The sequence below is a fragment of the Ruditapes philippinarum genome, unplaced genomic scaffold (genome assembly GCF_026571515.1).
Source record: "Ruditapes philippinarum isolate M1 unplaced genomic scaffold, ASM2657151v2 ctg10433_1_1_1_1, whole genome shotgun sequence".
In the NCBI taxonomy this organism is placed as follows: domain Eukaryota; kingdom Metazoa; phylum Mollusca; class Bivalvia; order Venerida; family Veneridae; genus Ruditapes; species Ruditapes philippinarum.
In genome coordinates, this window is record NW_026856276.1 from 12684 (window position 1) to 34645 (window position 21962).

Sequence of the window (21962 nt, forward strand, 5' to 3'; positions counted from 1 at the left end):
AATAATTACACTTGCAAAGATTAAAAAAAAATCATAAAATATTCTTAACTTCTTAACAAAAATAATTCTGTTTTTCTTGCAAAGTTTAAAAGAAAGATAATAAAATATTCTTAACTTTATATTAAAAATAATTCAGTTTTTATACTTTTTTATATGGGTGGAAGAATTGTACAAAATAATGCAACGGGCGAAAATTGAAGATTGGGCCAGCATCTTGTTCATTTGACAAAAATTGTAATTGACGTGTTTATAGCTCATCTTATGATTGGCAATGTACTTTGCTTAAATATATGAGTATACTAATTAATGTTTTGTAATTATTTGGGTGATACGGAATTAAGAAAAATATATATACAATAGGGGTAGGTCTGGGAGGGGTGACCCCTCCCACAGACCGAGAAAATTTTGAAATATGAGGTTGAAAATGGTGTTATTTCCTTGACTTTCTAGTGTCGTTTATAGTACCTTTTGGATGGTTTTACAAAAAACTGTATTGTGTATAGGTTAGTGTTTACAGGCCAGGGTCTTTCGAACTAAAGAGGTCAGTACAATTCAAATTTTATTTAAAAATATAATAATAATAATAATAATATATTATTATTATAGGAAATGGAAAAACAAAGATAGTAAAATATGATGTACAATGTAACACGTCTATTTGCCACTAGCTGTGACTATTAATTTTATTAGACCTTTGGAAAGTAATAAACCAATCAATTATGCAGTTTAAACATCAAAGTCATTGAAGCATGTTGATAGATAAAGATCTCTGCAAAGCCCCCAGGCAGAAGTATAACAACTGGATGACAGCAATTACTGTTTTGATAAGGGAGTAAACTACAGCCAATAAAGTTTGAAACTGCCAAAAATATATTCCAGCCCAGCTGGTAAACGTATCTTTGGGCTGTGCTGGGGGGCTGCAGCCCTGAAGCCCCGGCCTGAATCCGCCACTGAAAATGATGGTGTTTCTGACGCATTTATATATAATGGGCCTTTTATTCACATTTATGTATGTTATAATCTATGCATAAATCAGATCATTAAACCTAAACAAAAGGATATGTATACATATACTCATGATAAGGCATAAAAAACAACCTTCGAGATCAAAAGTAGATGACAAATCCTGCACATAGTCTTTTGTTGTAAGTTATAGATGTCGTTTGTCAAAGATTTAATATAAAACTGAACAAGAAATGACTAACAATGTTTCTATGGAAACACTTCTGGATTATAATACAATCATTTTGTTTTGTAGCAATAAAAACCACATCATTGGTAAAGCATATAATTATATATAACTAATCAGTTATTTTCTGCTAATCCTGTGTACTGTTCACTTATTTCCCAGAGTTTCTTGGCAACACCCATGTCTTTGCTCATCTCTGAACTCTGATCTTCTGCTTCTTTGCAGTCCACGTAATACTTCCCGGACACCCCTTCGATGTCCTTGCTTATTGAGCAATATATAGAGGTCTGAGCCCCTTCTTCAGGTGTCTGTGATAAAAAATTAAATACATGACTTAATTGCAGGTGCATAAATGTGAAGATTTTGGTAAGGACATTGAATGAGTGTATGTTCAATACTTAATTTATTGAAAAAGTTGAATAAAAATATATTAAGCGAGCCTCTGGCAAGCACAATATTTCATTCAATGAGTTCAATAAATTCAGTTATGTACCTTCACAAACATAACATTCTATTTATCACATACCCAAAATAAATTAAGTGCAAAAGAATCATTTCTCATTGACCCCCCTTTTTTATAGTGTAACACTTACATCTTGCATGTCTTTATACATTTGTATAACACAAATGACCTCATGTCAAAATATATGCAAGGCAGTGCAATACAATTTTATGGACTGGCAAAATCGGCATGGATATGTGATAAATAATTATTATAATACTCAATACCTTTATTATATTACTCAGTTTTGATTCAAATCCCCATGATATTTTCAAACCGAAAGTTAAGTAAAAATTTCTAGATGATTTCACCCCTGTACATCTTTGAGTATAACTTTTAAAATTTTCTTTTTGCTTTTTATGTATGACTACAGTTAAGTACATCTTTTGACGAAACATATTACATTAAATATAAAAGACAGATTTGCCTTCTTTAGGATTACTTTACTTAAGCAAAATATGAAATCACAAACATTATTACAAATATTATAATTTAATATGTTATTTAAAAGATATCATTTATTCAAATACAGAAAGAATGTTTAAGGTAAATAATATCATATTAAGAAATTGAGAAAACTAAAAGTTGTTAGGAAAATTAGATGTACCATAGAATCTACAATATTAAGTAATATTATAAAACTTAGATATATAAAATTAATTCACATTCAGTACAATACTCAGTGCTATCCAATACAATATAATGTGGTATTACAAAACATGCATTAAGTAGAAGCAAGATGGTCTAATAATCCAGGGTCACAGACTTGATACCCTGATCTATCAGTAACAATACAATCTTTTGGATGAAATCTTAAAACTCAAGATACAGTGATTAGCAAATATGGTCAACTGAAATATAATTGTAAATAAAGCGAGAAATAAAAGATTAAGATGATAAAACTTTCTTGTAAGTCCTATGAGACACAGATATCTCTATATTATAAATCTCTATCTAAATTAGTAGTTCAATCTTGACACCATGCTAAATATATTCTTCGGAATAGTTCAGCTAAAAATATACAGAATAATGAAGAATCTCTAAAATGAATTACATGTATAAATACAACAAAGGTAAGAGAATGTTAGTACAACTACCTTTACAAAGCATGCAGCAGCTATAGGATGTAGTGGTTTTAGGACAGGATTGAAAGCGTCATGCAATAATTTAGTATTAACTGGCCCTGGATGTAAACATAAAGTGATCACTCCTAAAACAAGATAAATTAAAATGTTCATAATTATTCTTATGGCATAAACAAATCATTCCATAAAAAGAGACCTTATCTAAATGTATTTCTGGACGTGGGTGCAGAGAACATGATTGCTCTCCAACTTTGATCAAGTAAACTGCTTGCCCTCAGTGAAAAATTCAGCAGATTGTTCTTTTACAAGGGAACTATTAAATCTAAAATTTGCCTGCCCTGGTTGCAAATTTTTGCAGACTGTCGGGCAGCACGAAATACCCAAATATACCCAAATACACACAAACATACCCAAATATTGCCCAAATATACCCAAATATTGCTCAATATACTAAATATAAATGTTTTATACTAAAAAGTGCTGATTTAATGATGAATTATAATATAAACTTTCACTATGATTGATCAAACATACCCAAATATACATTTTCCTATCATTGTGTTTTGAACCAAAATATACCCAAATACTGTACAGTACAGTACACTCCTTTAAAGCTATATCAAATTTTCTAAAAAAAATAATACGATGGACACTTGTATGAAATTTCAAATATGCATACTCTGAGAAATCTCTCTCTCTCTCTCACTCTCTCTCTCTCTCTCTCTCTCTCTCTCTCTCTCTCTCTCTCTCTCTGAGCCCTCTTTGATAAACACTTTACATTATACATGCAATATAGCAAGACTCCTGTTAATACTTCTGTAAATAAATATTAGAATAGTCTATGATATTCAGTTTTCAATACAGTACAATATCGACGACGATTAAAAAGAAATAAATGGATTTATATAAGTAAAATTGTTTTACAAGAATTAATCAAATGCAGTGAACACTGGATAATTTACACCTCTTGAATTTAAAGTTTAAGACACTTTATCTGGATTTTATTTTTGGCAACTTATGTCCTTATCAATAACACTGATACAGTGACAATATGGCTCAAGGATTACCAGTTTTTCCAGAATTTAGTGTAAATGAACCAGACGTTGATAACAGTTGGAGAAAATGGACTGGCAAATTCAAAAATCTCATGTTAGGCATGGACATGCAAGACAAAAAACGTCAGAGAGCACGTTTTCTTCACTATGCTGGGGAAGAAGTAAATGACATTTTTAAAACTTTTCATAATACTGGGGATGAGGTCGAAACTGCTTAAACAAAACTTACGGCATATTTTGCTCCACAGAAAAACACCGAATATTTGAAATCTATAAATTTCCACAGAAGAAGCAGGGAATGGAAGAAAACATTGACAGGTTTTCACACACGACTGAGACAATTGAGCATGAACTGTGAATTTGCAAACACAGATAGGGAAATCAAATCGCAAATTATTCAAGGTTGCAGGTCAACACGGCTGCGACGCAAAGCACTACGCGAAGATCTTCCATGAGACAGTCTGGTCAAAGAAGACAGGACACTTGAATAATCAGATTAACAAGCATCTGAAATTGAAAGTAAAACAAAAAACAAAACAGGATTCCATAAATGTCATGAAAACACGACAAAGAGGAAAACAGACGCAATAGAAACTGAAACGTGATTACCCCAATAATAAAACAAAATGCAGATACTGTGGATATGAATATCCTTATAAATCCGGAAAATGCCCAGCAAATGGTAAGACATGTACCTTTTGCTCGAAGAAGAACCATTTTGAAGCAGTCTGCCTCTCAAAGAAAAAAGACAAAAAAGACAGAAGTTTCACATTTAATCTAAACGATAGCTTACAAAGTGAAAGTGATAAGGACAAAGAAAAGCGAAGATAAAAACGAAATATATGGACTATCTGTCAATTCCATGCAATTACAAAGACCAAAAGCTGGAAGTGCATATCAACGGCTGTAAAATTAAAGCATTAATTGATACAGGATCATCAATAAATTGTAATTGACGAAAACACGTACTCAAAGCTTCAAAATAAAGTTCATCTTAAGAGAGCACACACCAAGTCTTTTGCATATGGTGCTAGTAAGTTACCTTATTAGGCAAGTTCCAAGCACAAATTGAATCTTAAAACAAAATAACAACAGCTCCAGTATATGTGACAAAGGGCAGCAGGGTAATCTTCTCTCTTATCAGACATCTGTTGACCTCAATATCATTCCAGAAATAAAAACACAGTCAGCAAGGTCAATGAACTCTGTAAAAAAAAAAACCGTGTTTCCCCGGCATGGGGGAAAAAGAAAGGCAAAAAAGTCAAAATTATGTGGATAAAAAAGTTTAACACATAGACGTACCTTTCCCAAATTTAAAAAACCCAAGGGTTTAAAAAGAGCTCCAAAGGGAGGACCCAGATATAAATTTAAAAAGTTTGGGGGCCCCCGACTGGGTATCACCCATTTGTAGTAGCTCCAAAGCCAAAAACAACCCAAAAAGGAATTTTTCGACATGAGGCTACCAAAACAAGCCCTAAAACGCACAAGGGCATATTTTTCCCAAAAATTGTAAATGATTGTGGACTTAAATGGGGCCAAAATTTTTTCTAAATAGTTTAAATCATAATATAACCCAAATTTGAATTTAGAAAGGGAAACCCCGCAAAATTTAAAAATTTACAAAAATGTTGGGTTAAGAGATGAAAAGCCTCGTTTCGGGAAACAATAGTGCAAGGGAGAAAATTTAAATGCTTTAGTAGGCTCTTTGAAAGGGTTTAACGGGTGAGGAAAAATTTCCCCTTAAGTCATTTTTTGGGCTGGGGACCAAACCCGGGCCCTGAAAAGAAGATTTAGGCGGGTTTAAAACGCTTGGCAGAAAAAAATTTTAAAAATTTAATAAAGCAAATGTTTAGTTTTTAAAAAGCAAAAAAGAAAAATTCTTTGGGTACATTTTTTAGTAAAAAATGGAATTCAGCAGACCCTTAAAACAAAATTTAAAAATTAAAAAGACACACCTTTTCCAAAAAAGTTTTAAAAAGTCAGAAGTTTCCTAGCAATGACATATTACGTGTCACGCTTTATCCCAAATTACAGCACCATAGCAGAGCCAATACGTCGTCTAATAAAGAAAAATGCAAAATGGACATGGCAAAATGAACAAGACGAAGCATTTAACAAACTGAAATCTTTTTTGAGCAGTGATACAGTCATGACATACTTTGATCCTAATAAGGAAACACAAATAATCACAGATGCATCTCCAGTGGGCGTGGCTGCAAGTATGCTCCAAGAAGGTAAAGTTATGTGTTATGCAAGCAGATCCCTGACAGATGTTGAACGAAGCTCTTACAGTCAGCAAGAGAAAAAAAACTTAGCATTAGTTTGGTCATTAAAACATATATTCTAGGTTTAAAGTCAAGTACACCAAATTGTATGGTTTACGGTGAAACTGGTGTTAAACTACTATCTATTGAAATTAAATGTAGAATTATATCATATTGGTCTGACTTAGTCATACCACAACAGAACAAGTTACCGTGTTTGATATATCGTATTTTGTTAAATTATTTTAATAACTCCCAGACTGTATCTAGATTAAGATTTCAGTGGATAAAATTTGTTCAGAATATTTTGTATGAATGTGGTCTGTATAACGTTTGGCATAACCATGAATTTCATAACCATAAATGGTTTACGATGTCAGTCAAACAAAAATTATCAGATTTATTTTTAAAAGTGTGCTATTCTGATATTGAGAATTCTAGTAAATGCATAAATTATAGTTATTCAAACATAATTTTTGTTTTGAAACATATCTTGTAAAATCTCCATCAAATTTTTTACAATACATGATAAAATTTAGAACAAGAAATAACAAATTGCCAGTAGAAACCGGAAGTTGGAACAACATCTTACTTAACAGGCGTGTCTGTACACTGTGTGATAGATCAACTGGTGATGAATTTCATTATGTTTTTTGAGTGTCCTTGTTTTGATAACAGCAGGAAACGTTTTTTAAAACATAACTATTTACAGAAACATAATATACATTCTATTGATCTTCTTCTTATAAACACTGATGTTAACATTCCAGATTACAAAAAACTTTGTTTATTTATTAAAGAAATTATAGATCTATTACGATTCAAATGATCCAAAAAATGTATAAATTTAATGATGTGGAAAACCCTATTGAAGTATTTGTTTTAATACTGACTCTCCCGCAATATTTATGTTAACAATTTATATATCATGTTATTTTGATACTGTCTGATTCTGAAGCCTCATTTATTATATACATGTAATTGTATTATTACCTCATGTTGTCATGTTTGTATGATCTGAGTGAATAAATGAATTGAATTGGATCGTGCATAAACCTGGAGAGTCAAACATGTCAGATTATATAAGCAGACATCCAGACACAGGATAAGGCAGCAAATCAAGCATAGCTGAAGAATATGTAAATTTTTTGCATATCCTGAAAGTTTCCCGTTGCAAAGAACATGAATGAAAAATTCAGGGAAATTCTAGGACAAAGACCTCCAAAGGCCCTTTTAAAACCATAAAGACAGGTGTTGGGCAACCAAAAAATAAAGTTTTGATACGTTCTCTCGGGTGTGGGAAAGAAATTTGGTAGTAAATCCCAAGGGGGTGAAAACTTAATGCATGAAACAAGAATTGTTATTTCCCCGGCAGTTTCAAATTAAAGCAAAATCTTAAATCATGAAAGGTTTATGGGAATTGTCAAAAAAAACAAATTTTAAGAGAAAGTGTTTCCTTGTAAAAGGACAAAAAGTTTTAAAAAAATGTGCAAAACTGTATCCCCTCTTGCAGCAAAAAAATTTTAAAAGGGGCAAAGAACCCTTTTTCATGAGTGATATGCCGAAAATACCCATTTTCGAATGATCAGTTTGGATTTTTGTGGCCCATTTTCTGATGGAAAATATCTACTTGTACTAATTTGACGAATATTCACGTTTTCCTTTCGTAGAAGTCTTAAATTCCCTGACAGGAAAATACAGTGATCCCTGTGCTGGACAAAATTTTCTCAGAAATGGAATACCTGAAATTCTTAAGTCAGACAACGGCAGTCCTATGAACTCTCACCTATTTAAAAGTTTTGCAAAACACATGGGCTTCAAACATAGGAAAATAACCCCGTTATGGCCACAGGCAAAAGCTGAATGTGAGCGATTCATGAAAACCATAGGCAAGTCAATACGAGCTTCTCATGTGCACCATACAAACTGGAAACAAGACATGTATGCATTTTTAAGGATTACAGATCTACACCACATGGGACAACGGCCGAAACTCCTGCACAATTGATCTACGGAAGGCCTATTAACATCAAAAATTCCCATGGTTCAAAAACAAAAGAAATCTTAAAAGGAAATACAGGCCAGAGAAAAGGACAGAAAATCAAAACAAAAAATGAAAGAATACGCTGATAAACGATCGAAGAAACGCTCGAAAAACTGAAGTTAAAATAGGTGACAGTGTGTTAGTAAAGCAAACCAAACAAAATAAACTCACAACTCCATACGACCCTAAACCGTATGAAGTAACCAAGAAAAAAGGATCAATGATAACGGCAGAGCGAGGAGACAAACAAATCACTAGAAATTCATCACATTTTAAACGTGTCGGCAACTGTAAGACGCAAAGTCAAAATGGAAATTCTCCTTTGAATAGCGAGGGTGAACACAGCAATACAGAACCAATTTACAACAAAACGAGCATAGAATCACAATCCGATGAAAACACAACGTTCGAAACCTTACCTACATCAAACGAGTATACTTCTTTGCGAAGATCGGAAAGGCACAGAAAACCACCTGACTATTTAAAAGATTATATATGTAAATAGTGTTAAACAGTGGCATGATAATCCACTAAAAAGTAGCTAAATGAGTGAAAACCACCTGCATATATATGACTATTTAGAAGAATATATGTGTAACAAGTGTTAAATAGTGGCATAATAATCCACTAAAAGTTAGCTTAAACTTAAAGGAATATTCATTCAAACAAATGAGTTAGATTATTTAAACTGTCGGTGTGTACAAACATTCTAAACAGGGATTTTATATAACTGCTAATAATCATACAATTCTTTACTATGTGCTTAAATCTCCAGAGGAAAATGGAATACAAGTATAAATAAAACATTCAATTGGCATTTTGATACTTAAACTAATTGTGTATCATTTAGATTCTATCTTCAATCTTTATTCTAATTTGTTTTATTTCATGCTGATAAAACCTGTTAGTATTCTATAAACATTGAAAATTTACTCAACACAGTTTAGACATTAAGTTAATTTATTGGACTACGGACAGTCAGTAACTTTCTAGACTAATTGCCTCTAGAACATAAACTGAGATAAAATGTGATAGCAATCAAGAGACTATCATTACTGGATATAAAATAATCATTAACTTGTAGTGGTAGCGCCAGCGTGAAATAAACACCTGTGAATCAATGGATATCTGAGACAATAACATTACTGTCAGACAAATAATTAATGTTCTTCATTAGGACTGACCAGTGAACTTTAAACCTAAGCAAGGCAGAGATGTAGTGTTGTTAGTATTTAGAGATTAGCTCCGCCTACATGATTAAATATGCACACTCTGAGAACTCTCTCTCTCTCTCTCTCTCTCTCTCTCTGAGCCCTCTTTGATGGACACTTTACATTATACATGCAATATAGCAAGACCTCTGTTAATACTTCTGTAAATAAATATTAGAATAGTCTATGGTATTCAGTTTTTCAATACAGTACATATGGCAACTAAAAGAAAAAACTTAAAAATTCTTATACTTTAAAATGGAAAGGGCTAGAGCTTAGATATTTCTCACTAGGCATTGGCTTGTTGGTTTCTACAAAGCATGTTCAAATTATGGTCCAGAGTTGAAAATTGGTCTCTGTAAGGGTTTTTTTTCATTGCAGGGATACATAGACTTTCTTTGTAGGGATAAATTGAGATATTGTATTTTTTGTTTCAACTGACATTGTTGTAGTATGCTGCTGTCAGTTATGATAAGCCCCGCCTCCTATGTATAATGCATGCATGCTCTGCCTCTCTGATACTTGTAGTTAGTTCATATAATACACTTGTACAGTAAACATTAAAAGCTAGAAACTATCCTTCGGGTCTGTGTTATCAAAGAATCCCTTTAAGGGTCTGGTTCTATTTAGAACATTACAATTGTTATGAAGATTTTTTCTGTTAAAGCTTTAGAAAGATGAAAGGTTGTTGAATGTGAATGTAATTCAAAACAGAGTCAGTTAGAATAGCACAAATTGAAAGCAACAGTGAAGTGGATTCCCTATTCAATAATGGATTCTTCCATTAAGCGCATAACATCATCCGTATGTGTCGTTTCCGAAATACAATGTTCTTAACAATGAGTTGCACATTTTATTGTGTAATTATTTCACAAAGAAACGGAAGAGAACAAAAAATGTTGTTGTTTTTTTCATAAAAATTAGCTGATTAAGATAAAAGTTTAATTTACGGATATTACTTTTTCATCCTTCCGGTTTGCGGGAAAAATGATTTGCAAATGAAAAACGAAAGGGGAAAGTAAGTACGTTTTGCAACATTAATATTGCAAAGTTTAAATGTCTACAGTCATTGTTATTAGTGTTTGAATGTAGAAAATGGTTGCTCTTATTGAGTGCTTGCATGCAATTGGAACAAAATATAGCCCACGTTAACGAATATTTTATACAAGACAAAATAGATGTTTGTACTCCATGTGCTTCGTACTAAAGCTAATCAAGAATTTAAGTTGCTGTTACCTATGACTTTTGTGCATGCATTTTGATACATATGTGGTTTTACATAACTGTTAGCGTTGTTTATCGGAGGAAAAAATGTTGAGCAATTAAATTATTTAATTTGCTATGATTAAATTGCTTTGAATTGCAAAATCAGTAGCAACAATCGGGAATTTTGAAAAGTGCTTCAATGTATTTGTTGGTACATGTAGATGTTAATCAGGGCTCTCGTTTGACTTGGGTATATGGGTTTTGACTCCTGAAAATCAGGAAATCAAACATTTGACACGTGATAAAATCTGCACAAGAGTCAATTTGCCTTCTGGGAATTTTCACTTACAATTATTACATTCAATCCACTCCTGGTTACCTATCATATCCTACATATGTTTAAATCACACTCAATAAAAAGTGTTGGTTGTTTTTTTGTTGTTTTTTTTTTTGGGGGGGGGGCTTGTATATTATAGAAGGAATATTGTTAGGAATTTTTTCTATGTTAAATATTATCAATTTAAACTTGAAAATCTACTCAAAATGACTTCCTCAATAGTAATTTTTCATTTACTTTTTTAAACATGAAAGACAAAAACACAAGAAAAAACTGATTTGACTCATGAAAATTTTGGCCAAAGAGTCTGACTCGTGAAATTCTGACCCTACTGAGAGCCCTGTGTGTTTGTTTTTTTATAACATTTTACAAGATTTAATTTCACAATTAAACCTGTGTTTAGAGCCACTCATGTGAACAGAAATAGGTTTTCATAGAAAGAGGTGTTCTAATATGTTAACCACAGATCCTTGGGGGACATGAAACGCTTCGAGTAAACACTCATATTTCAAAAATATTTTAATATAAACACAAATCTGTTACAACTATAAAACTGGTTTCCAAACAGTTTTTACAAATATGAAAAAAATACTGTTTACCATCATGTATTGAGACTTGATTCCGGGCAGGGCCATTTTTCGAAACAGTCTCCTCAACAACTACTTACCACAGCCTCATGATATTTAGTATACAGTATAAACACATGGTCCCATACCATGGGATTCAACTTCAGGTCTGTCGCTCATCCCCTTTCTGTTTACCGACTTAGTTAAATTCATAATAATGGTCAATGGTAGGAATTTGTTTTCTCAGCAACTACTTATCACAGCCTCTTGATATTTGGTATACAGCAATGAGCATTAACATGTGGTCACATACCATGGGATTGGATTTCAGGTATGTTGTTAATCCACTTCCTGTTTGTTGACTTAGTTAAATTCTCGACATGAATTGTAAATGGAAGAAAATTTCCGTAACCGTAAAAAACTGTCAGTTATTTCTCAGCAACTACATGTCACAGCCTCTTGATATTTGGTATTATGACAGCATTAAAATGTGATCCCGAGTTCAGGTCTATCGCTCATCCACTTCCTGTTTACTGACTTAGTTAAATGTTCGCCATTTATTATTTATTACCCATTATTATTGAAGTACATGCATTATCCAAATTTGTACTTTGTCTGCATTGTTAAAATTTCATGATGTAAAAGCGCTACAGGGAAGTGTATTTTTTAGCAACCATTACATTAAAAAATAGAGGTATTTCTTGTTGCTGTTGGCAACATTTGACACTAACCTTTAAATGACATTGAAGAATTTTATAAACCTGGTGCTTGTTTTTAAAAGAAAAATACTTTTAACACTGTTTAAGAGCTCTTACTTAAGGTGAGCGATATAGGGCCATCATGACCCTCTTGTACTGTAAATAGTTTTTATTTCTGATATGTAATAAATAGAATATTATATTCGTGTAGCTTATTTAGTTAAATTATTGAATTTGAGAGGCTCACTTGACATAATTTTATTCAACCAGTATTAAACCTCCGTCATTCAATATCATCTAGATATTGTAAGTGATGGTGCGACCGTGGCCGAGTGGTTAAGGTCGTTGACTTCAAACCACTTGCCCCTCACCGCACTTGGTTCTAATCCCGACAAGGACTTTGGATTCTTTCATGTGAGGAAGCTATCCAGCTCGCTTACAACGTCGGTGGTTCTACTCGTGCCTGTAATAATGCACGGAAGGGCACCTGAGGTCTTCCTCCACCAGTAAAGCTAACGTCGCGATATGACCTATACTGTGTCGATGTGACGTAAAACACAATGAAACAAACAAATATATTGTAAGAGAAGATATCCGTCCATAAATACATGTGCTATGAAAACCAGAGAGTGTAAAGTGTGAAGGATTTTGTTTTTTTCGGGGACGGAGGGGTGGGAGTGGGGGTAGGAGAGGAGGGAGGTACTAAGTATAAATAAATCAACAAGTCAGAAAATTATTATTTGAATGTATAACTATATCAAGTATACAATTCATAATAATAACCATGCATGTAGTTAGGTTGGGTCAACATCAAACATCACTAGAGTAATGCATATGCCAGTTACAACAGCAATCTCACCTTAAATAATATGTATCGAGGTATAACCATGGCATGAGGTATGGGTAGATGTCTCCAGATTTTTTTAATTGATTGTCCCTGGATGCAAACATGAAGATATAACTCCTATTGAAATGTGAAGAACATAAAGTTATTTAACCAGTTATTAAAACCTACTATTAAAAGATTTGGTCATATGAAATTTTGAAAATTTAACTTAAGATCAACATGGCAGAAAAATGTTCTATAATATGCAGCAACAAAAAGGCGTAGACAATCATCCTAAAAGCCCAAAGGGGAGAAGATTAAATCTGATACTTTCATTTCAACCTGAATTAAATTAATTTAGAGTTTTTTTACAACCTATGCTCTCCTTATAGGGACTCCTCTGAGGTTTTTGTTTGCATGACAGGACTAGAAATAAGTTTCCGAGATACAAAAGGACGTAGGTCTGTGCACAAGTTTTCAGACCAAGTCATCCCATTTTTCCAGACTATTCATTTATATTGTGCAAAACGACCAAAATGGAAAAGCCTTGCAATGCTTTTAACTAAAATCACTTTTTAATTTCATTCAGGGTATATCTTTTTATAAGTCTTTGCAGAGTTTTCTATTTCATGTTCTTCGTTGCACTACTGGTATATAAAAAATACAAATTTTATGTTTTTCAAGCTTTTCTGACCTTTAATTTATGTAATTCATGCAAATGGATTTCAAGATCAAAATGTTAAAAAAACATTAAAGTAACAGTACTGTATAGATTATAACCAGACAGCACTAAAGTATTGGATGGCATTGCTCTGTACGTATTGGCAAGTCGTTTATCTTTATGAGTATTGTGAGAGTTAAAATCCCATTACAACAAAGTAAATAATTAACCAGCTAAATAATTGCTACGGAGCAAATTTGAAATTATCAAGGATGCTGAATTATGACATGCGTTAACATTTTTATAGGGTTTTTTTTTTCAAAAAATTCTTCACTTTATGGTTATAGAAATATTATTGCACATTATCATACAATTTTGTGCTAAATAAATAAGGAACATTACAAACAAGTACAGTGGACAAAGAATCATATAGTAGAACTTAAATAACAATTATGGTCAAATGTGTATATTTAACCCTGGGAAAACACTTCTCTACTCCAACATATCTTAGAAATTCAAAGACGCCCAAGATATTAGTGATAAAATCACATACCTTAAGCTTTCGTCAGAGATTAAAAATTTTACTTAGAAATGATGATAGTAATGTTTTTAACGGTATATGACGAAACATGAAATTCACTGCAATTGGTTCATGTCACCATGGTCTTTCAGACCCTGATGTTACCAAAGTCCATTTATCTGGAAGTTGGGATTTGTGGGTGGGGCTTCAGGGTGTGTCATAAAATTGGGGGCGAGAGAGAGTATATCATCCACGACAAAACAAACATATGTTAGCTTATCTAGCACGAAAAAAACTGAAAGTATGCATGTATGCAGGTTAAGGTTTTAAACCAGAAATGAAATAAATTAAGCTAAAATGCCATTCATATTTCAACAATTATGTCGTAACTGTCCTTCATGTGGTCATGATTCTTTGACTGTATAAAATAATCAGACTGTAAATTTATATGATTATTTCGGCATTTTGTTTACATGATTCACTGCAGTTTATGTAGTAAACAGATTCTGAAAGTATATTTTGTTTTCAAAATATATATTTTTATAAACTAAATGCATTTATGTATTGCTTCTATTAGTGAGTTTAAATAAAAGTATATCTCTTGATTCTTCAAGTTAAAGATAAAAACCTACAGATTGTTCATTACTGTTTGTTTATAAAGAACAGAAACTGTAAAGGAAAATAATCTATTCTAAATAAGCTATTTCATGTTAAATTATCATTATGTATTCAAAAATTTCTATAATACATGTGCAACCCTTTATAGTTTTAATACTAAATAGAATGTGATTTTCTGTCCACTAATGATCCATAGCAAATAAATTTAATAATGGAATTATCATAATACTTTCACACTGATTATTTTATTAGTTGGGTTTAATCACTTCAGGAACAAAGCTTTTATATTTCTTGACTAGCCAAGCAAAGGAGTAGTGGCAAAGGAATACTTCATTAAAATCTCACCTTATAAAAGAATTCGAGGAAAAAGCCAATCAATTTCAAGAACGGCAGCTTAAATTGCCTCAAAAGTTCTGTCTTCCGAACAGCTCCGGGATCTAACGTAGATGTGTATATCCCTGAATAACAACATGCAATTTAACTTATAAATGAAAGAGTTATGCCCCTTTTTAACAAAATTTTAGATGCCAAATTATCACCGCGGGTAAGCAACTTTTGACCACAAGTCAACGTACACGGCCAAAATAAGCTCGGCTGAGGTAAGTGTTTTAGTGATTATTTTTCTATCGAGCCAATTCAAATTATGCTACATAGCCTACCGACCGCGGCAGTTCCGATGCTTTCTAAAAATGTATTTGGTGTCGTCCAACGTTTTGTATTTTATGAGATCATTCAAGCAATTTTTACAACTTGTCGATGATAATGAACACACTATTGTGTAAAAGTGTTGATAATAACTTAATAAACGATACGCGTGTCAGTGCTAAGTGAAATTTCACGTTTTAAAATGTATAAAATAAGAGAATGTTTTAATGAAAAAAGAACTGGTTTACTGCTGTCATTTTTAGCTCGACTTTTGTTTAAAAAAAGGAAGAGGTATTGTTTATGTTATAGTCCTGGCGTAGTTGCCGTTACCGTTGCCGATGCCGTCCGTAAACTTGTACCTGAATCATAACTTTTTTAGTTCTTGGTGTATTGTCTTCATACTTGGCCACAACAACCCGTGGGACAACCCCTTTCAGTAGAACACACTAACCTTGACATTTATCCATAAATGACCTTGACCTTCAAGGTCAAAAGTCCAAATTTTGCTTGTTCATGCTATTATTGGTTGTAACTTTGTTATTTTTAGCTCGACTATACGAATTATGTGGAGAGGTGTCCTACTCGCCCGTCGGCGTCCGCGTCCAGATTTCAGATTAAAGATTTGGTGCAGTAAAATATTTTTCACTATAACTTTGTCATTTCTTGAGGTATCAACTTCAAACTTCATATATATGTTTCTTATCATCAACCACATCTTATGTGACAAGGTTCATAACTCTTGCACCAATATTTTCAGATTTATCTCCCCTTGAATTTAGAATTTTCCTGAAAAAATACTATTTTTTACCGTTACTTCTTTATTTCTTAAGGGATCAATTTCATACTTCAAATATATGTACATTATCATCACCCACATCTTATGTGACAAGGTTCATAACTCTAGCACCAATATTTTCAGATTAATCTCCCCTTGAAGTTAGAATTTTCCTGAAAAAATAATATTTTTTACTGTTACTTCTTTATTTCTTAAGGGATCGCCTTCATACTTCAAATATATGTACCTTATCATCATCCACATCTTATGTGACAAGGTTCATAACTCTAGCACCAATATTTTCAGATTTATCTCCCCTTGAAGTTAGAATTTTCCTTAAAAAACGTATTTTATTACAGTTACTTCTTTATTTCTTAAGGGATCAATGTTATACTTCAAATATATGTACCTTATCATCATCCACATCTTATGTGATAAGGGGTTTGCCTAAAATACGAAAGTGAGATTTTTGACGAAAGTGAGCGAAAGTGAGCGAAAGTGACTTTTAGAATTTGAATTGTACTGTTTTAATAGAATTTTACAGTAAAATTGCTGTTTGCATACGTATATTATTAGCATCATGATTTAATAGCCATTTATTGGCATAATTTCTATATACAAGTTCAGCACTCTTCCTTTCACTTGCATATAAAAATACGAAAGTGACTTGTAAAGTATTAAATATAGAGTTTTAATTGAAAATGTACTATATCTGCAGTTTGTAAACGTGTATTATAAGAAATTACTATTATTTATTTTCTAAATTAATCATTATGATGATTTAAAGTTTTATAACCCATTTTTTTGCATAATTTCTATAAATATACATCAGCGATCTTCCTTTCGCTTAAACTGAAACATACGAAAGTGACTTGTAAAAAATCAAATATAGAGTTTGAATTGAAAAAATGTACTTAAATTGCAGTTTGTAAACATATAACATCAGAAATAAATAATGTGAAATTCAACACTATATTTCAATTAAACACTATATTTTAGAAGTCACTTTCGTATTTTCTATGTGAGCGAAAGGAAGATTGCTGAACTTGTATATAGAAATTATGTCAAATAAATGGTGATTAAAGATCATAATGATTATTTTTTAAAATAAAAATTATAGATTTCTGATAATATACGTCTGCAAACTGCAATTTTAGTATAAATTTCAATTCCATATTTAATAATTTACAAGTCACTTTCGTATTTTTCAAAGTGAGCGAAAGGAAGATCTCAGAACTTGTGTATAGAAATTATGCAAATAAATGGCATTTAAATCATCATAGACTATATTAGTGATTATTTTTGAAAAGAAATATTATTAGTTGCTAATAATATACGACCACAAACAGAAAATTCACTGTGAAATTCTATTAAAACGGTACAATTCAAATTTTAAAAGTCACTTTCGCTCACTTTCGCTCACTTACGTCAAAAATCTCACTTTCGTATTTTAGGCATACCGTGTGATAAGGACTCTAGCACCAACATTGCAAGAATTATCTCCCCATAAACTTAGATTTTTTTACTAGAAAAATGTTATTTTTTACTATAACTTATTTAGTTTTAAAGGTATCTATCTCAAACTTCAAAAACTTATTCCTTATCATCAATTACATTTTATATGACAATGTTTATAACTTTTGAATCAATATTTACAGATTTATCTCTCTTTGAACTATGGATTTTCTTTATGAAATATTATAACTTCTTTACTTTTTAAGGTATCTACTTTCAACTTCAAATATATATTTCTTATCATTACACACATGTTGTGTGACAAGGTTCATAACTCTGGCGTGACTTTTTCTAGAATTATTCCCCTTGATCTTTAAATTTATGTTAACAATGTTATTTTTTTACTATAACTTTAAACATAAGTATACATAATTGATTTTTCTTTCATATTTTTGTCTTCCTTACTGCGTCCAGTATTTTATTAGTCGAGCTTCGCTGTCTCCTGTGACAGCTCTTGTTGAATGGATTGTCTTCAAACTTGAACATAATCTTCAAGGATATCCCTTAAAAATAACCAGACAGACCTTGATCTTCACTCATAACTGACCTTGACCATTCCATTCTCTTAATGAAGCTTCAAGCGTCTGGTCTTGGTGATGACATCATAAGGTGGTTTAGGTCATATCTTTCTGAGAGACAACAGCTTGTTGATGTGTCAGGTAGTTTTTCTTCTACTTAAAGTATAACATGTGGTGTTCCCCAGGGTTCAATCATTGGGCCCCTCCTCTTTTTAATTTACGTCAATGACATGTCAGCAGTTTGTGAAAAATAGACTATTGCTATATGCTGATGACTATGGAATACTCGTTTCTGGAAAAAGTTTATCTCAGGTGGAAATTTCTGTATCTGAAGATTTGTCTGTCCGAGTCTAGTTGTGCATATTATCAGCATTTTCCGGGTTTTTTTTGTAAGTCAATGGTTAATTGATAATAAGTTATCGTTGCACTTGGCTTAAACTGAGTCCATTGTGTTTGGTTCTAAACAAAACCTCAGGTCACATTCCAAATTAAACATAAATTGTAACGGCACTGTAATAGAAGCGTCCACATCCATCATATATCTTGGGTAACAATTGATCAGAACCTGTCCTTTGGTTACATGACAGACTCAGTTATTCAGAAGGCTAACGCCAGGTTAAAGTTCCTTTACCGTAAGAAAGATTTCCTTACACAGCATACCAAAAACTGCTTGTCAATTCCTAATTCAGTGCCACTTTGACTATGCCTGCTGTGTCGGGTATAATGGCTTAACTTAGGTCTTGAAAAATAAATTACAGACAACACAAAATAAAATGATGAGATTTGTTCTAAACCTTGATTCCAGAGCACATATTGGCCCTTCCTATTTTAAATCCCTTAATTGGTTACCAGTTTATAAAATAGTTGAACAAATTATGTTATGTCATGTTTTTAAGGTTAAAAACCAAATGGCCCCAGAGTACTTAAGTGACTGTTTTTTGTTTCTCAGGAATCTATGCATTCTTATTGCACCAGACTGAGTAAAAAGGAGGGTATTGTCTTCCTAAGGTTAAAGGTTCTGGGTCAAAATCTTTTAGTTTTATTGGTGCTAAACTATGGAACAGTCTTCCAACTTCAATAATAGCAAAGGTACAGCACGTTACAGCCAAAAATATGAAAATTTCAATAATTTGACCTTCAAAGTCAAGGTCATTTATGAGTAAAGGTCAAGGTCTGTCTGGGTATTTTTAAGGGTTATCCTTGAAGATTATTATGTTTCAAGTTTGAAGACAATCCATTCAAAAATAACAAAGGTACAGCCAATTATAGCCAAAAAATGAAAAAAATCATTTTCTTGACCTTCAAAGTCAATGTCATATTTATGAGTGATGGTCAAGGTCTGTCTGGTTATTTGAAAGGGCTATCCTTGAAGATTATTATGTTTAAGTTTGAAGACAATCCATTCAAAAATAACAAAGTTACAGCCCATAATAGCCAAACACGAGCGATCAGTGATCACATGTGTCGCCTCATGATGGCCAATTTCATGTTGGGACAAGTTTTGTGACAGACGGACAGACAGACGGACAGTGCACAACTAGACTTGGTACTGATCATTCCTGTAAAGTTTGGATAAAATTGCACCAGTAGTTTATGAGAAGTAGTCCGGACAAGCTTTTGTGTATCTGGCAACACACAGAAAAAAAACACCTTTTTATCAAAGGGCCATAACTCGGCCAAAAATCATTCAACCGGAAAACCCGTGCAATATGCGCAAGGACTTGAGCTACAGATCAATTCTGTAAAGTTTCATTGAAATTGCATTAGTGGTATAAGAGAAGTAGTTCGGACAAACTTTAAAAATAAAAATTATGAAAGGGCCATAACTCTGACAAAAATCATTGAACCAAAAAAATGCTGACAATATCCACAATTAGACTTGGTACTGATCATTCCTGTAAAGTTTGAATAAATTGCACCAGTAGTTTATGAGGAGTAGTCCGGACAAGCTTTTGTGTATCTTGCCACACACAGAAAAAAACACTTTTTATCAAAGGCCATAACTCGGCCAAAATAATTCAACCGTAAAACCCGTGCAATATGCGCAAGGACTTGAGCTACAGATCAATCCTGTAAAGTTTCATTGAAATTGCATTAGTGGTATAAGAGATCTAAGTAGTCCGGACAAACTTTAAAAATAAAAATTATGAAAGGGCCATAACTCTGGCAAAAATCATTGAACCGAAAAATGCTGACAATATCCACAATTAAACTTGGTACTGATCATTCCTGTAAAGTTTGAATAAAATTGCACCAGTAGTTTTATGAGGAGTAGTCCGGACAAGCTTTTGTGTATCTGGCAACACAGAAAAAAAAAAACCTTTTTATCAAGGGCCATAACTCGGCCAAAATCATTCAACCGGAAAAGCCGTGCAATATGCGCAAGGACTTGAGCTACAGATCACTCCTGTAAAGCTTCATTGAAATTGCATAAGTAGTATTAGGGAAGTAGTCCGGACAAACTTAAAAAATAAAAATTATTTAAGGGCCATTACTCTGACAAAAAATCATTGAACCGGAAAATGCTGACAATATGCACAACTAGACTTAGAACTGATCATTCCTGTAAAGTTTGGATGAATTTGCACCAGTAGTTTATGAGGAGTAGTCCGGACAAGCTTTTGTGTATCTGACAACACACCGAAAAAAAAAAACCTTTTTATCAAAGGGCCATAACTCGGCCAAAAATCATTCAACCGTAAAACCCGCGCAATATGCGCAAGGACTTGAGCTACAGATCAATCCTGTAAAGTTTCATTGAAATTGCATAAGTGGTATAAAAGAGTAGTCCGGACAAACTTTAAAAATTAAAATTATTAAAGGCCATAACTCTGACAAAAAATCATTAAACCGGAAAATGCTGATAATATGCACAACTAGACTCGGACAGACAGACGACGGAGAAGTGATCCCTATATGTCGCCCTTCGCCGTAGAGGCGACACAAAAATGACAATTTCAATAATTTGACCTTCAAAGTCAAGGTCATTTATGAGTAAAGGTCAAAGTCTGTCTGGTTATTTTCAAGAGTTATCCTTGAAGATTATTATGTTCAAGTTTGAAGACAATCCATTCAAAAACAAGAAAAGCATTGATGCAAAGCATCAAAGGCAACACCAAAAAAAATTGATCAAGTTTTGCAACTAAATACTTAACAAAAGATGTGTACTTTATAGCAATACCATTACATGTGACCTGGAGGCTAGGCCCAGTTTGAGTTGAAACTTAAACCAAAAAGAATAGACTTTGTCTTGCCAAGAATGCAAGACAATTTATAGTCAATTAACCAATCTTATAAGACTCATGTTATAAGAGAGAATTTCTACAGATTTATTTTACCAGATACAAGGATACCTGAGTCATCAGCATATAATAAAAGCTTATTGCTTAGGGTTGCAGACATGTCATTGACATATATTAGCCATAAAAGAGGACCTAAAATGAACCTCAGGGGGACACCATAGGTACTTGAAGTAGTAGTAGAATGAGTACCAGCCACATTCACCAGCTACTGTCTATCAGGGGATAAGTCTTAAACCATGTAAGAATGTCATTACTTATGCAGATGCTTGATTCATGAAGAAGAAGAACTTCTTCTTCTGATGTGCAGTAAATTGTGATCAACTGTATCAAATACCTTTTGAAGATCTAAAAGTATCATGCAATTTGCTTTTGTCTATTTCAAATTTAATACAATCTGTTAAATGAATCAAACATGTGTCAATTGA

General features: G+C 32.7%; 1 protein-coding gene across 1 annotated transcript; it reads right to left on the reverse strand.

The window, feature by feature from the left end:
* Positions 1–546: 546 nt before the first annotated feature.
* LOC132746050 (retinol dehydrogenase 14-like) lies at positions 547–18278 on the reverse strand. The gene is made up of 3 exons (XM_060735110.1): positions 18242–18278; positions 15128–15240; positions 547–1497 (listed from the first exon to the last, which is right to left on the reverse strand). Exons 1-3 carry the CDS (start codon positions 18276–18278, stop codon positions 1306–1308), a joined length of 342 nt encoding a protein of 113 aa, XP_060591093.1. The 3' UTR covers positions 547–1305.
* Positions 18279–21962: the final 3684 nt, after the last annotated feature.

Excerpts from the sequence above, each read along its gene's own strand:
- LOC132746050 (XM_060735110.1), bottom strand. The coding sequence starts at position 18,278 with ATGGAATGGTCAAGGTCAGTTATGAGTGAAGATCAAG. Across the intron at positions 15,241-18,241 it reads AGTTATGAGTGAAGATCAAG|GGATATACACATCTACGTTA; the intron begins GTCTGTCTGGTT and ends GTTGTTATTCAG. Across the intron at positions 1,498-15,127 it reads TCCTCGAATTCTTTTATAAG|ACACCTGAAGAAGGGGCTCA; the intron begins GTGAGATTTTAA and ends TTTTTATCACAG.